The sequence below is a fragment of the Nomascus leucogenys genome, chromosome 8 (genome assembly GCF_006542625.1).
Source record: "Nomascus leucogenys isolate Asia chromosome 8, Asia_NLE_v1, whole genome shotgun sequence".
Classification (NCBI taxonomy): Eukaryota; Metazoa; Chordata; class Mammalia; order Primates; family Hylobatidae; genus Nomascus; species Nomascus leucogenys.
Window position 1 is genome coordinate 16,217,603 of NC_044388.1, and position 13,265 is coordinate 16,230,867.

A 13,265-nucleotide genomic window follows, 5' to 3' on the forward strand; every position below is an offset into this window, starting at 1 on the left:
TCTCAAAGAAATGAGAGTTATATTGTACCAACATACATTTTAAATAAACTTTTAAGAAATTTTACTTGAACTCTGTATTCTTGAACTCAGTTGTTCTGCTGTGTGTTGGTTTAAAGATTCTGTCATTTTGTTTTTTGCACATCTGAGTAGAAATCTCCAGCTGAGATTTGGTATTCATCAAATCTTTCTCTAGTTGTTGATTTTCAGACACTAATTTATTTAATGTCGCAATATAATTCTCCTGGAGGTCTGCTAGTGAAATCTCTTTTGCCTAATAAAAAAGAATACTACAGTCACTTAATCTGTACAAGAATACTTGTGATCTGTGATACTGCTGGTTGGAAAATTAAGTATTTTTTAGTTGTAAGTAGTTAATCTATGGCTTTAATGAAGCTTTGTTTTTAGGCCTCCTAAGACTAACAGAGATAAAGAATTCTTCAAGTAAATGGTAGTGGAACACTAGAAGCACAATGGGCTTCCTTGTGTGGCAAGGAATTCCAAGAGGGTGGAGGAAGGATGGAACCAGGATGGAGGAAAGCTGTAAGAGGGAATCAGAAACAGGGAAAAAGAAGGAAAATAGCAGCCATGTTTCCTCTGCAAGAAGGTGAAGGTTGAATAGCCCCAGAATACCAATGGAAGAAAACAGAGACCTAGTTCAAGGAAAGAAATTTGAACAAAAAGTTCTGAGAAAAATTTTCTGGCTGGCAGGGACAACTTTTAAATAAATACTCTCTAATCTTAAACACTTTTCTACAACTTTGGTATCTACTCATATATAAATTTGGACATGATAAAGCAGGATTCAAGTATATAGTGGGAATTACTATTCTGATCTGGTATCATAAATTTTATTGCTTGAATCTTCAATTCTAGGTGTTTCCTGGTAAGACACTACTTGAAAAAATGGTAGTCTGGGTGATTTTTTTTCTAATGACAAAATATTTTAATTAGTATTATGCAAAGTTATGGTAATCTTTGGAGTTTAATACCATGGTTAGCTTGGTCTTTTTGGTAAAAAGAAAAAAAAATTCTAAAAGTAAGCTGGTCAAGAGTGGTCTGACAAACATAATTTTCCTAACAAAAACATAAACTTTAAAATATACCTGTGAACTATCTGTGTACAAGTAGTGACTATGAGCTACAAAATCTTTCAACAAGTTGTCAATGCCAGATAAAATATCAGAGAACATCTGCAGGACATATGAGTTAAAATGAAACTAGTATCAGTTTTTAAAACATGGTAAGTAATTTATTTTATCAGAGCTGTTGCTTTCATTATTAAGATAATTAGGTAATTTATTAAAATAGACATTTAGCCCAAACATTCATTTGTACAAGTAACTTCAGCTTCCTACATGGTAAAATGCAAAAGGGCATTTTCTAATAATTATTCTTCATAATATGTACAACATATTCACACTGTATGTAATTTCAAAACCAGAGAAAGCTTAAACTGCTGACAAGGTTTTCACCAGTTTGATGTCTGATGTCATTAAACATACTTATTAAAAAATGATAATGCTTACCTTTGTTCAGGTATGTTTTAAAAATTTCTCTAAGTTATTATTTTATAAACAATTACTACAGATAAATGAATATGAAAGGTAATATGAAAACTGAGTAGCAAGCACACATCTAGCTGTGTAAAGAAAGAACAGTATTACCACTATTATTGATAGCTGGAAGTTTCAGGAGAAATTAAGCTGAACAGCATCTCTGGTCATGGTCTGGCTTAAGTTCCCCTGAGAGTTCTCAATACTTTTTTTTTTTATTATTATTATACTTTAGGTTTTAGGGTACATGTGCACAATGTGCAGGTTTGTTACATATGTATCCATGTGCCATGTTGATTTCCTGCACCCATTAACTCATCATTTAGCATTAGGTATATCTCCTAATGCTGTCCCTCCCCCCTCCCCCAACCCCACAACAGTCCCCGGAGTGTGATGTTCCCCTTCCTGTGTCCATGAGTTCTCATTGTTCAATTCCCACCTATGAGTGAGAACATGTGGTGTTTGGTTTTTTGTCCTTGCGATAGTTTACTGAGAATGATGTTTTCCAGTTTCATCCATGTCCCTACAAAGGACATGAACTCATCATTTTTTATGGCTGCATAGTATTCCATGGTGTATATGTGCCACATTTTCTTAATCCAGTCTATCGTTGTTGGACATTTGGGTTGGTTCCAAGTCTTTGCTATTGTGAATAGTGCCACAATAAACATACGTGTGCATGTGTCTTTATAGCAGCATGATTTGTAGTCCTTTGGGTATATACCCAGTAACGGGATGGCTGGGTCAAAGCAGCATGATTTGTAGTCCTTTGGGTATATACCCAGTAACGGGATGGCTGGGTCAAATGGTATTTCTAGTTCTAGAAAACCCCACTGTCTCAGCCCAAAATCTCCTTAAGCTGATTAGCAACTTCAGCAAAGTCTCAGGATACAAAATCAATGTACAAAAATCACAAGCATTCTTGTACACCAATCACAGACAAACAGAGAGCCAAATCATGAGTGAACTCCCATTCACAATTGCTTCAAAGAGAATAAAATACCTAGGAATCCAACTTACAAGGGATGTGAAGGACCTCTTCAAGGAGAACTACAAACCACTGCTCAATGAAATAAAAGAGGATACAAACAAATGGAAGAACATTCCATGCTCATGGGTTGGAAGAATCAATATTGTGAAAATGGCCATACTGCCCAAGGTAATTTATAGATTCAATGCCATCCCCATCAAGCTACCAATGACTTTCTTCACAGAATTGGAAAAAACTACTTTAAAGTTCATATGGAACCAAAAAAGAGCCCGCATCGCCAAGTCAGTCCTAAGCCAAAAGAACAAAGCTGGAGGCATCACGCTACCTGACTTCAAACTATACTACGAGAGTTCTCAATTCTTAAATATGAACAGATAATCACTGCATAAGATAAGAGTCTCTCAATCAAGTACTGCTGAATCCTAAGCCTTTACAGAATTCTGTGGTGTAAATCAGTTTAGTTCTTAGAGTTCTCCACTACTAGCTTAGTATTGACTTTATTAAGGGATATCAAGTTCCCTCCCTCCCTTCCTTCCTTCCCTCCTTCCCATCTTCTCCCTTACAAAATGTTTAGCTATTGTCTCCTATCCTATTATTCCCAACCTCGTGGGTTTGTGCTTTAAAAATAAATCCTTTCATGATAAGTTTTAGAGGGATTTGAGGATAGAGCAAGATCAGATGAGTGTTTTCATCTGCCACCTTCAATGACAGCATAATATTCATAAAATCACAAATTAACCATTGAAATAAATATTTAGTTTATTTCAAAATTTTGGATATTGCAAACAATACTGCAATGACCATTTTATGCACATTTGCTCCTAGAAAATGGTTTCTATGGGAATGTAAAAAGGTAAGACCATTCTGAAAACAATTCAGCAAGGACTATCAAAATCAGAAACACACATGACCCAGGAATTTAGAGGCTATATGTATTTACGTATTTGATGGATATTGCTAAGCTGTCCTCTAGAAAGGCCATATCAATCCACTTTCTCACTGACAGTGCAATAAGTCTGTTTCCTTACATCTTTCTAACACTGGCTATATATTAGTTTTTAAAGATTATTATCAAACCAATTAGGAAAAGAATGTCTATTTATTTTGCTTTATTAGAGAGGTTGAACAGTTTTCTTTGTTTACTAGATATTTATATTAATTCTGTGAGGTATCTATCTACATCCTTTGCCTATTTTTCTACTGGATTATCTTTTCTTTATTATCTTTGTAGGGAATTTTTATATATTAATAATTTACATTAACCTTTTGTCTGACTGTAAACTGTTTTCTCCCTATTAGTCTTTTTTAATGGGGCCTTTTACCATCCAGAAACTTCACATTTTTATGTTGTAAAATCCTCTATGGCTTCATGATGTTTGGAGAATCTTACCCTTCTGAAAGATTACAAAAATAGTCTCCCATTTTTCCAGTTGAAATAAGGTACTCTATAATAGTCTTTTGCATGTTCTTCCACCCCAGTATCCACAATCCTGGATTGTGAAATTAGAACTTTTCAGAGCAAACAGGGAGCACGTTGGAACTATATATCTTTTTGGAGGAATACTCTCTGGAAAGGCAGGAAAAAAGCATTTATACAATTTTCAGACATCTGACCTATACCAAGAAAAGATGGGTCAGAATAAATGAGTCATTTTGCAAATTATAGGAATTTTGTAACAAAACAGTTAAAAGAGCATCTATACTGTAATTCACTGTTGGCTAATCATGTTCTCTCTGGTTTCACAGAAGCTTGTATGCATTTCTTACCCTTGCTACTAGATTACTCTAGTCTCTTAAAGGCTAGAGTAATTTGAGTGATTGCAGCTGATCCAAAATCTCTCTTAAAGGCAAGAATGCTATCTTATTCATCCTGTGTTCATTATAGCACCTACTAAAAGTCCTTGAATATAAAAGATTCTAAAATATTTTATTATGTGAATATCTTGTAGAAATAAAATTAAAACTAAATTATTTTAAAGACAATATACTTTCTAAAAAGATAACATAAACATAATAATCATTAACAATAACAATAATAATACCACCATCTAGGATGTATTGCATACTTACTAAGTGCCAGGTACTACGTACTATATGCTAAGTCCTTCATATACATTCTTCCAACTAAGAACACAGACTGTAGGTAAATTTTATCAGATACATAATATAAAAAAATACCTTCCTGGCTGAGCACAGTGGCTCATGCCTGTAATCCCAGCACTTTGGGAGGCTGAGGCGGGCAGATCACCTGAGGTTGGGAGTTCGAGACCAGCCCGACCAACATGGAGAAACCCGTCCCTACTGAAAATACAAAATCAGCCAGGTGTGGTGGCACATGCCTGTGATCCCAGTTACTCAGGAGGCTGATGCAGGAGCATCGCTTGAACCCAGGAGGTGGAGGTTGCGGTGAGCCAAGATCACGCCATTGCACTCCAGCCTGGGTAACAAGAGTGAAACCCCATCTGAAATAAACAAACAAACAAACAAAAACCCCTCCCGCTACTGGAGTGGAGAGTCATATTTTGCTCACTTCCAGCTTTGTTTTGCTTTCATTTTCTTTGAGAAAATTTCTGCAAAAGGATCTAAGTTGATCTTAACTCTCTCTTTATAATGTAAATATTTACAAAGTAATTTTTTTGAAGACTTGGATAGTAGAAAAACTTAAGTTTCTATTTATGTACCTCATGTAAACCCAATTCCAATTTCATCACCATTTCAGAAAGATGACGATTTTCTAATTTGAGTGACTCCAGCTGATCCAAAATCTCCTGAAAAGGGGAAAGCAGAAAAAAATAAATATAACATGTAAATCAAATGCATCTTACAAAATTTTTCCATATGGAATTTTCATTAGGCTAAGTCATATTCTTCATTTATATATATACATATACATATTTATATATACACATATACGTGTGTGTGTGTGTGTGTGTGTGTGTGTGTGTGTATATATATATGGACTTTCTAAAAAGATTTTTAAGGTGCTATTAAGGTGAATGAACATGAATGGGATGAAGATATCATTCTAACAGGATGAATCAAGTGACAAAGCAGCAAAGTTTCAATCCACTGAATCCCTTAAATCCCTACCCATTCTCCTGTGCTGGCCTCCTCCAATTTGGCTTCTACCTGCAACGTCACATGGAATTGCACTTTATTCACAAAATTATAACTTATATTCAGTTCTCATTCCCCTTAGCTTTTGTGCTTGACCATTCCCATTTGAAAACATTCCTTCTTTCCTTGGCTTGGCAAAAACTGATTTCCCTCCTCACTGCTCCTTTTTTTAGGCTTCATTCCAATATCTTTTTTACGCTAAATGAGAAGTATCCTAAGTTTGGTTTGAGTCACTTCTCTTCTTACGCTATGCTTTCTCACTACAATCATTAAGTCTCTCAGGGGGTTTCAAATGTCACCATGAAGAAAGGACAGCCACAGCTAAAAGCCCAATCCTGATTTTAATCTTCAACTCCAGGCCTTCTGTGGAATTGACTATTACCCATACAAAATTCCAGCCTTTATTCCAAACAAATGTGTCAAACCAACGTCCTCTTCACCAGTTTCCCCAGTCTGTGTACTTTTCACACAAATTCATCATCCTTCACCAAACTTGCTCCCTGTCTTTTCTCTATTTCATTAAAGAGCATCACTTTCCATCAGTTGCCTAAGTTTAAATCCTGTCGAACACCCTTCCTTAACTCGGCCTACCTCACCCTCCTTGCCAATCAAATACAATGCCCAGTCATTTTTACCAGCCCAGTATCTCCAGAATGCATCCATTTTCCTCTCCCTCCCTTGCCCACTGCACAGGCCACCATCTTACCACTGTACCAGCATCTGGGTGCTCTGTCTCCCTGTTTATTCTCCATTTAAGGACCACTGAATTTTACTCCTGCTTGCGGCCATTCCCTACTGACCTCAAGATCACAGTATAACTCCTTTATGTGGCGAATAGAGCCCTTCAGCAGCCAGTCCCTGCTTTCCAGTCTCATACCTTCCACTCATCCCACTTGTACTCTAGTTTCAACCACAGCGAGCGTGTTCTACTCTCTCTTAGAGACCTCTGTATTTTCCTGTGCCTGAAACACTTTTCCTCCCCATCACCCAGCTCGCTCCTAACTTAGCTTTGCTTTCACACCTTCTGGAAGGCCTTTGCAGCGAGTGGTCTAGATTCAGGCTGCTTGTGATCTCTAGTGACTCTCACCATACACCACTGATACAGTCACTTTACTTGTCTGTGTCTACTCTCACCTCCCCACCATCCTCACTAAACTCTTTGCTAACCAGCATACTCTCAGCTCAAAGCAGGTATCTAATAAAAATTCACTGAATTAAATATTATGAAAATTATGTCTTTAATCAACTCCATCTTTAAAACAAATTTCAAATTTAAAAAAGGTTTTGTTCAGGCTTCACCTTATGCTCTACTGCTTTGTCTTCTGCCTTTTGCATCTCTGCTCTGAGTCGCTTTTCCATGTCTGAGGAAGAACCTTTGGTGGAAGCAATAGTGATATCTCGCTGATGTAACTCCTGAGTTAGATGGGAGATTTCCATCTTCATTCCTTCTAGTGCAGAACTGTAACTTTGTTCACCCTGTAAAATCTGTTCTTTCAACTATAAAGAAGCAGAAAAGAAAGCACCAAAAGTTAAGAGAAAGCATTTAGATAGACTAATATGTTACTAGCTAATAAAATAAAAGTTCACCTTATCTCAAGACATTAAATTTCTCCTAAATTAAATCTGCAGAAAAATTAGCAATTTACCAAGTTGCATATCTGTACTGAAGTTCAGGTGGTTATACCTACAATCATTTATTATACCTCAAAACAGGGAGACATGGGTTATTCAAGTGCTGAGGACCAGAATCAAGGTCCATGCACACAATTTAGAGGACAGTACTTGTGACCTTCATTCTTTTTTTTAGTTGTGAATCTAAAAGTTTTGCTCATATGGTATCTTGGTCCACAGGATCACAAATAGAACAAGAGGAAGAATGGAGCTAGAAGTAATCTTAAAGAAGTAACAAAAAACACAAATCAACAAATAGGACAGTTAGGGCCCATTCATATAGACACAAACGGCTCTGCATACCTCAATAGCTGACAAGGATACTAACTACATCATAGCACAGGAGACAATACATAAATATTACCTTTAGGCAATAAGAAAATATTAAGTGACAGTTCATATTTTTTTGCAAGCAACAAAGTGTATGTCTTTTAGAAAACTTTTCATCAAAACATGTTTAAAATAAAGTTTTTGAGTTCAAAGGGGACAGCCTTCAATTATCTTAAAAATATTTATTGCGCATCGGGGTGATGCCAGAGAAAGAAGGCACTTTCCCTACGCACATTCCACAAACTCTTCCACTCCTAAATATCAAGTGGTCCCTTGAACTACATTTTTCTCTCATTAAAAATAACCCCTATAATCTCCCAACCCACAGCTTAGTCCATAAACACATACAATTTTGCAATCCTAGGTATGCAGATTCTTACCTTCTTAATCTCTGCTTTGTATTCATTGTTATGTGTTGCCATCCTCTTCAATTCTTCATATTTTTCCATTAGTTCTTGGCTCAGCTGTTTACACGCTGCACTCACAGATTCCAAACTGTATGACAAAAATAAGATCCCATACTTAAAACCAAAATCCTGAAACCTATAAATTGGACTGTCTAATTTACATTCTTGATGTCCAAAAAATATCCAGCCAATATCTTAAACATCACCTCACTCATTTAAAATATTACTAAAAAGCCAATCAATTAAAAAAACTGTGATGAAAATGTAAATTGTTGTCCCAAGGTCAAAAATAATAAACTTACTTTTAGTCAAATGGAAGAGTACACATATACTTCAATGATAACAAGGACTATCTCAAGTACTCCAAGTATTCCAAAAGGAATAAAGCAGAAAATATGTGTGTGTATGCATGTTTGTGTATTTAACATGTGGATAAAAGTAAGAAAATACTTACTGGTTTCCAAAACCAGAAAATAAATGTAAAAACAAAAAATATATTACTTAAAGATAACCTAAAAAGTGTAAAATGATATTTCTCTTGTTGTTTGCCTAAAGGTTAACAGTTCATGTTAAAAGCAATTTTATCTTTTACATACAGAAAATGTCAGTGTACAAATGATCATGATTCATGTGTTTGAAACAAAATATCACACTCTTCCCAATCAAAAAGTTGTGAGGTATGAAAAACCAAAAAAAATTTATAAGTACGACAATGACAAGAGTTTAGGTGGGTATGGTATAGCATTGGTCAGGATTCAATTAACACCCAAGGAAGTAACAACACCACAGTAGAACAAAAAGGAGGATCACCACGTGTCAACTGTTACCCCTTCCTACCCTGCTTCTGAGGTGGCAGGGAGGAAAACCTAAGTGAAGGGCTGCTAAACAGGTGAAAGGTAAAGAAGTAGAGTTAGTATGGACAACTCTTTTGAAGAATTTGGTCTTAAAGAGAAATACAGAAATGTGGAAATAACTTAATGGAGACATAGGATTAAGGGATGGTTTCTCCCCCAGATGGGTGATGTTATAGCATATTTTATACCAGTGGATATGATTCAGCAGACAGAAAGAACTTGATGATGTAGAAGAGAAAGGATATAACTACAGAAAAAGGACACAAGTGGAGTGGTTGGTCTTAGAAGTGCAGAAAGGCACAGGTGTGGGCAGACTGGTAGATTTGATGACAGAAAGATTAAGAGGTTCTCCTTTAATAGCTTCTGTCTTCTCAATGAAATAAGAACTTAGGGCAGGGTGCGGTGACTCATGCCTGTAAGCTTTGGGAAGCCAAGGTGGGTGGATCACCTGAGGTCAGGAGTTCAAGACCAGCCTGGCCAACATGGTGAAACCCCGTCTCTACAAAAATACAAAAATTAGCCAGGCATGGTGGTGCACGCCTGTAATCTCAGCTACTCAGGAGGCTGGGGCGGAAGAATCAGTTGAACTGGGAGGCGGAGGTTGCAGTGAGCCGAGATCGTGCCATTGCACTCCAGCCTGGGTGACAGAGTGGGACTCCGTCTCAAAAAAAAAAAAAAAAGAAATAAGAACTTAGGCCATTTGTGGATGCTAGAAAAAAATCTTATCTTTTTTACTATGACTATTATACTCATTTACAATATGATGATCAAAAATTCATTTTAACAACTTGAAATTTTTGAAATGTGTGTATAATTATGTACCTGCCTTCAAGACGAGTCACCTCTGCCTGCAGAAGTTCCTCACTAGTATGGGTAAAATTCAACTGGGAGGGCACACTGTCTAAGTCCCCCTGCCCTTGAGAGGTGTACTTCTTTTCTGCCAGAGATTCTTCCCGTGGCCTATGGAAAGACATAGGATGACTGTTAAGGCCTTTATCTCTGCAAACAAAAATAATGCATATCTAGTTTGTGTTTCCCAATCATTTTTGGTAAACTCTTTGGAACTCTTCAGTTTGTCTCCTGCTTTATAAAAAGAATACTGGGAGAGGAAAGAAAGAGTCAAGAGATGCTGATACTTAAAAAAGCAGCAATTTACTCTCTTCTTAACTGGGATTTGGCCTATTTTTCAAGGGAAAAAGACAAAATGGCAAAATCACTTCAGTGACACTTGAAACCCTGTACCAAAAAAACTGAAAAATTACAGGAGAATTCTGGCAAAAATAAAAGTGTGCACCAGACTTAAATCAAGCAAGAGGGCTAGCCCAATGGCTGGCTGCTATTAATGATAAGCAGCTACTAATCACGACCTATTCCACCAAGAAAGTGAGGCCTCCAGGAGACGTGGATGACAATTCCCTGCACGTTCGGATTTTCACCAAGCATGCAAACTGACCTTGGTTTCTAACTTTCTAAACATGAGAGTCTCTGTCAGGGACCCTAACTGGCGGCAGAAGAAAATTAACCACACAAAATTTTATAACACTTTAAAAACCTAACTCAGAAGTTAAAGCCAATTAAGAAAATCCACAATATGATCAAACATAAAATTATGAATATGCAATATGAAAGAAAACTAGTGCTTGGACGGGCGCGGTGGCTCACACCTGTAATCCCAGCACTTTGGGAGGCCAAGGTGGGCAGATCACCTGAGGTTAGAATTCAAGACCAGCCTAGCCAACATGATGAATGCCTGTCTCTAAAAATACAAAAAACTAGCCAGGTGTGGTAGCATGCACCTGTAGTCCCAGCTACTTGGGAGGCTGAGGCTGGAGAATCGCTTGAACCTGGGAGGTTAAGGTTGCAGTGAGCTGAGATTGCACCACTGCGCTCCAGTCTGGGCAACAGAAGACTATCTGAAAATAAAATAAAAATAAGCCTAGTGCTTAATACCTAGCCATTAAGTGGCTAAGATGAATAATACTTAAGATTAGATTTACCTTATAGCTTCTACAGCATGTTGAGTGTCAGTTGCCTTTACTTTTTCTTGTGACTTCTCCTTTTGTATTCTTGCCTCACGTATGAGATTTTCTTGAGACTGAAGAGCTGCCCTCAATTCTCTCTTTTCTTCCTGCAGAGCCTGCAAAAAAGTCAAATATAATTTTCCTTCAATTCTTTTTTCTTCCTGCAGAACCTGCAAAATACTCAGAAATTTCTAAGCCAGCTATTATTACAATTTTTCTATTTCATGAGAAGCCAGGAAGTCAGACTATAAGTTAACAGTCACAATATTAATAAAACTATCAATATCTGATCCATCATTTATAAAGTAGGGAAAAAAGTATGGATTGTAGAACCTAGTTCTAGCTTAACAACACTCTCTTTAAAACACTCATACACACACTTCCCCCAATTACAGTGATTTTAAAACAGACCTCTAATAGCTTTTCCGATTCCCTCAATTTTTCTTCTTTTTGCTGCTGCTCCTGCAGGACAGTCATACTGGTTCCAACCAAGTCATTGACCCTCATGGTGAGGCGCTCTATTTCCAACTCATTGGCACAGATAGTGTCATTAGCCCGCTCCAGTTTACTGCTTAAGTGTTGAATTTCTGATTGGCTAGAAAGTTCCACAGACTCTAATTTCTGTTTCCGATTGGCAAGCTGAGCCTAGAAACACAGACTATCAATCAACAGCTAAAAGGGAAATGATAAAATAATCAATGAATAAGACTAAAATGAAACTATTATTTCCATAAAAGCATAAGGCACTGGCTCACTAAAATATATATATATATATATATATATATTGAGAAGGGGCAAGAAAGAATTGAGAGGCTAGGAGTGGTGGCTCATGCCTGTAATCCTAACACTATGGGAGGCTGAGGCGGGCAGATGGCTTGAGCTCAGGAGTTCAAGATCAGCCTGGAAACATGGCGAAACCCTGTCTTTATAAAAAATACAAAAATTGACCAGGTGCAGTGGATCACGCCTGTAATCCCAGCACTTTGGGAGGCTGAGGTGGGCGGATCATGAGGTCAGGAGATCGAGACCATCCTGGCCAACATGGTGAAACCCGTCTCTACTAAAAATACAAAAATTAGCTGGGCGTGGTGGCGCGTGCCTGTAATCCCAGCTACTTGGGAGGCTGAGGCAGGAGAATCACCTGAACCAGGGAGTCGGAGGTTGCAGTGAGCCAAGATTGCGCCACTGCACTGCAGCCTGGTGACAGAATGAGACTCTGTCTCAAAACAAACAAACAAACAAAATACAAAAATTACCCAAGCATGGTGGCATGGGAGGATCACTCAAACCCAGGAAGCGGAAGTTGCAGTGAGCCGAGATTGCGCCACTGCACTGCAGCCTGCGTGACAAAGTAAGAACCTGTCTCAGATAAATAAATAAATAGAAAAGAATGGATAAAGTAAAGGGATTCCTCAGGAGAAGAGATGCTAGAGTATTCTACCTACTCACACAGAAATTCAACTGCAACCTGGCTGGAATTATTTCCTATTTAAAACACAGGAAATAGGAACTATAATGCATTATTATATTTCTGATGGAAGTTTAGAAATCAGAATTTCAAAATCACTAAATTTGTAGTTTAAATTCCGCCCCCCCCCACCTAGAGCATGCTGTAATTATTCTGTTTTAACATTATAAACATTCATATTTAGATTAGTCAAAGTGACCATAAAATGCTCTTTAAATTCAGAGAAATGGAGAAATTGTGGACTTTTGTTTATTGGAGGAAAAGGTGCTTCTAAGGGAGGAGAGATTGGTTCTGTCATCAGTTTTTGGACACTTCCTGAGTTAAAAGAGGTAAACAAATATAATGCATCTCAAATTAGTTTCTCTCAATGATATATTTACTGACTACTATGTTTTAGGCTACGCATCCCAGCAATATTGGGTTTTAGCTCCAAACTTTTTAGTTTTTACAAGTTTTAATCCAGCGTCCTGGCTGGTACTTCATCTACACATTGAAGACGAATATAAATAATTTGTAGAGGTAAACTTCCCTTATTCTAAATATTTCTAAAGGTAAAAGCACACAATTTTACTTGAGAAATACAAGTAGAAATATCTCTGGGAAATCTATCTATTGCAGATTTAAAGATTTTATTATTTACAGTACAGGTCCAAATCCTGTACTGTATACTGTAGTCAAATAAAGTAGATGCTAAAAACTTCTCATAAGCCAGAGAGAGGGTAGAAGAGAGGTGAAGAGATAGACAAATACTGTTTGTATAAATTACCGATCAAGATTTCAGTGCAAAGAGCCTTTTTTTTTTTTTTTAACCAGATCCCTACAATGGTATAAAGGAAGAACATCAACATTTAGG

The 13,265-nt window shown here is 37.1% G+C and overlaps 1 protein-coding gene across 17 annotated transcripts in view; it reads right to left on the reverse strand.

Moving 5' to 3' along the window:
* The window catches only part of CEP63 (centrosomal protein 63), a 163,669-nt gene that overhangs the window by 95,579 nt on the left and 54,825 nt on the right, over positions 1-13,265 (reverse strand). For 8 of the 17 annotated variants that reach the window (XM_030816783.1, XM_030816784.1, XM_030816791.1 and 5 more), the window contains 7 exons: positions 11,356-11,589; positions 10,921-11,060; positions 9,746-9,883; positions 8,043-8,157; positions 6,961-7,158; positions 5,226-5,312; positions 66-271 (listed from right to left, as the gene is read on the reverse strand). In XM_030816783.1, coding sequence (XP_030672643.1) covers positions 66-271; positions 5,226-5,312; positions 6,961-7,158; positions 8,043-8,157; positions 9,746-9,883; positions 10,921-11,060; positions 11,356-11,589 — 1,118 coding nt within the window. The remainder of the gene's footprint in view (positions 1-65; positions 272-5,225; positions 5,313-6,960; positions 7,159-8,042; positions 8,158-9,745; positions 9,884-10,920; positions 11,061-11,355; positions 11,590-13,265) is intronic. The other 9 variants (XR_004031278.1, XR_004031280.1, XR_004031279.1 and 6 more) reach the window with 2 other exon arrangements.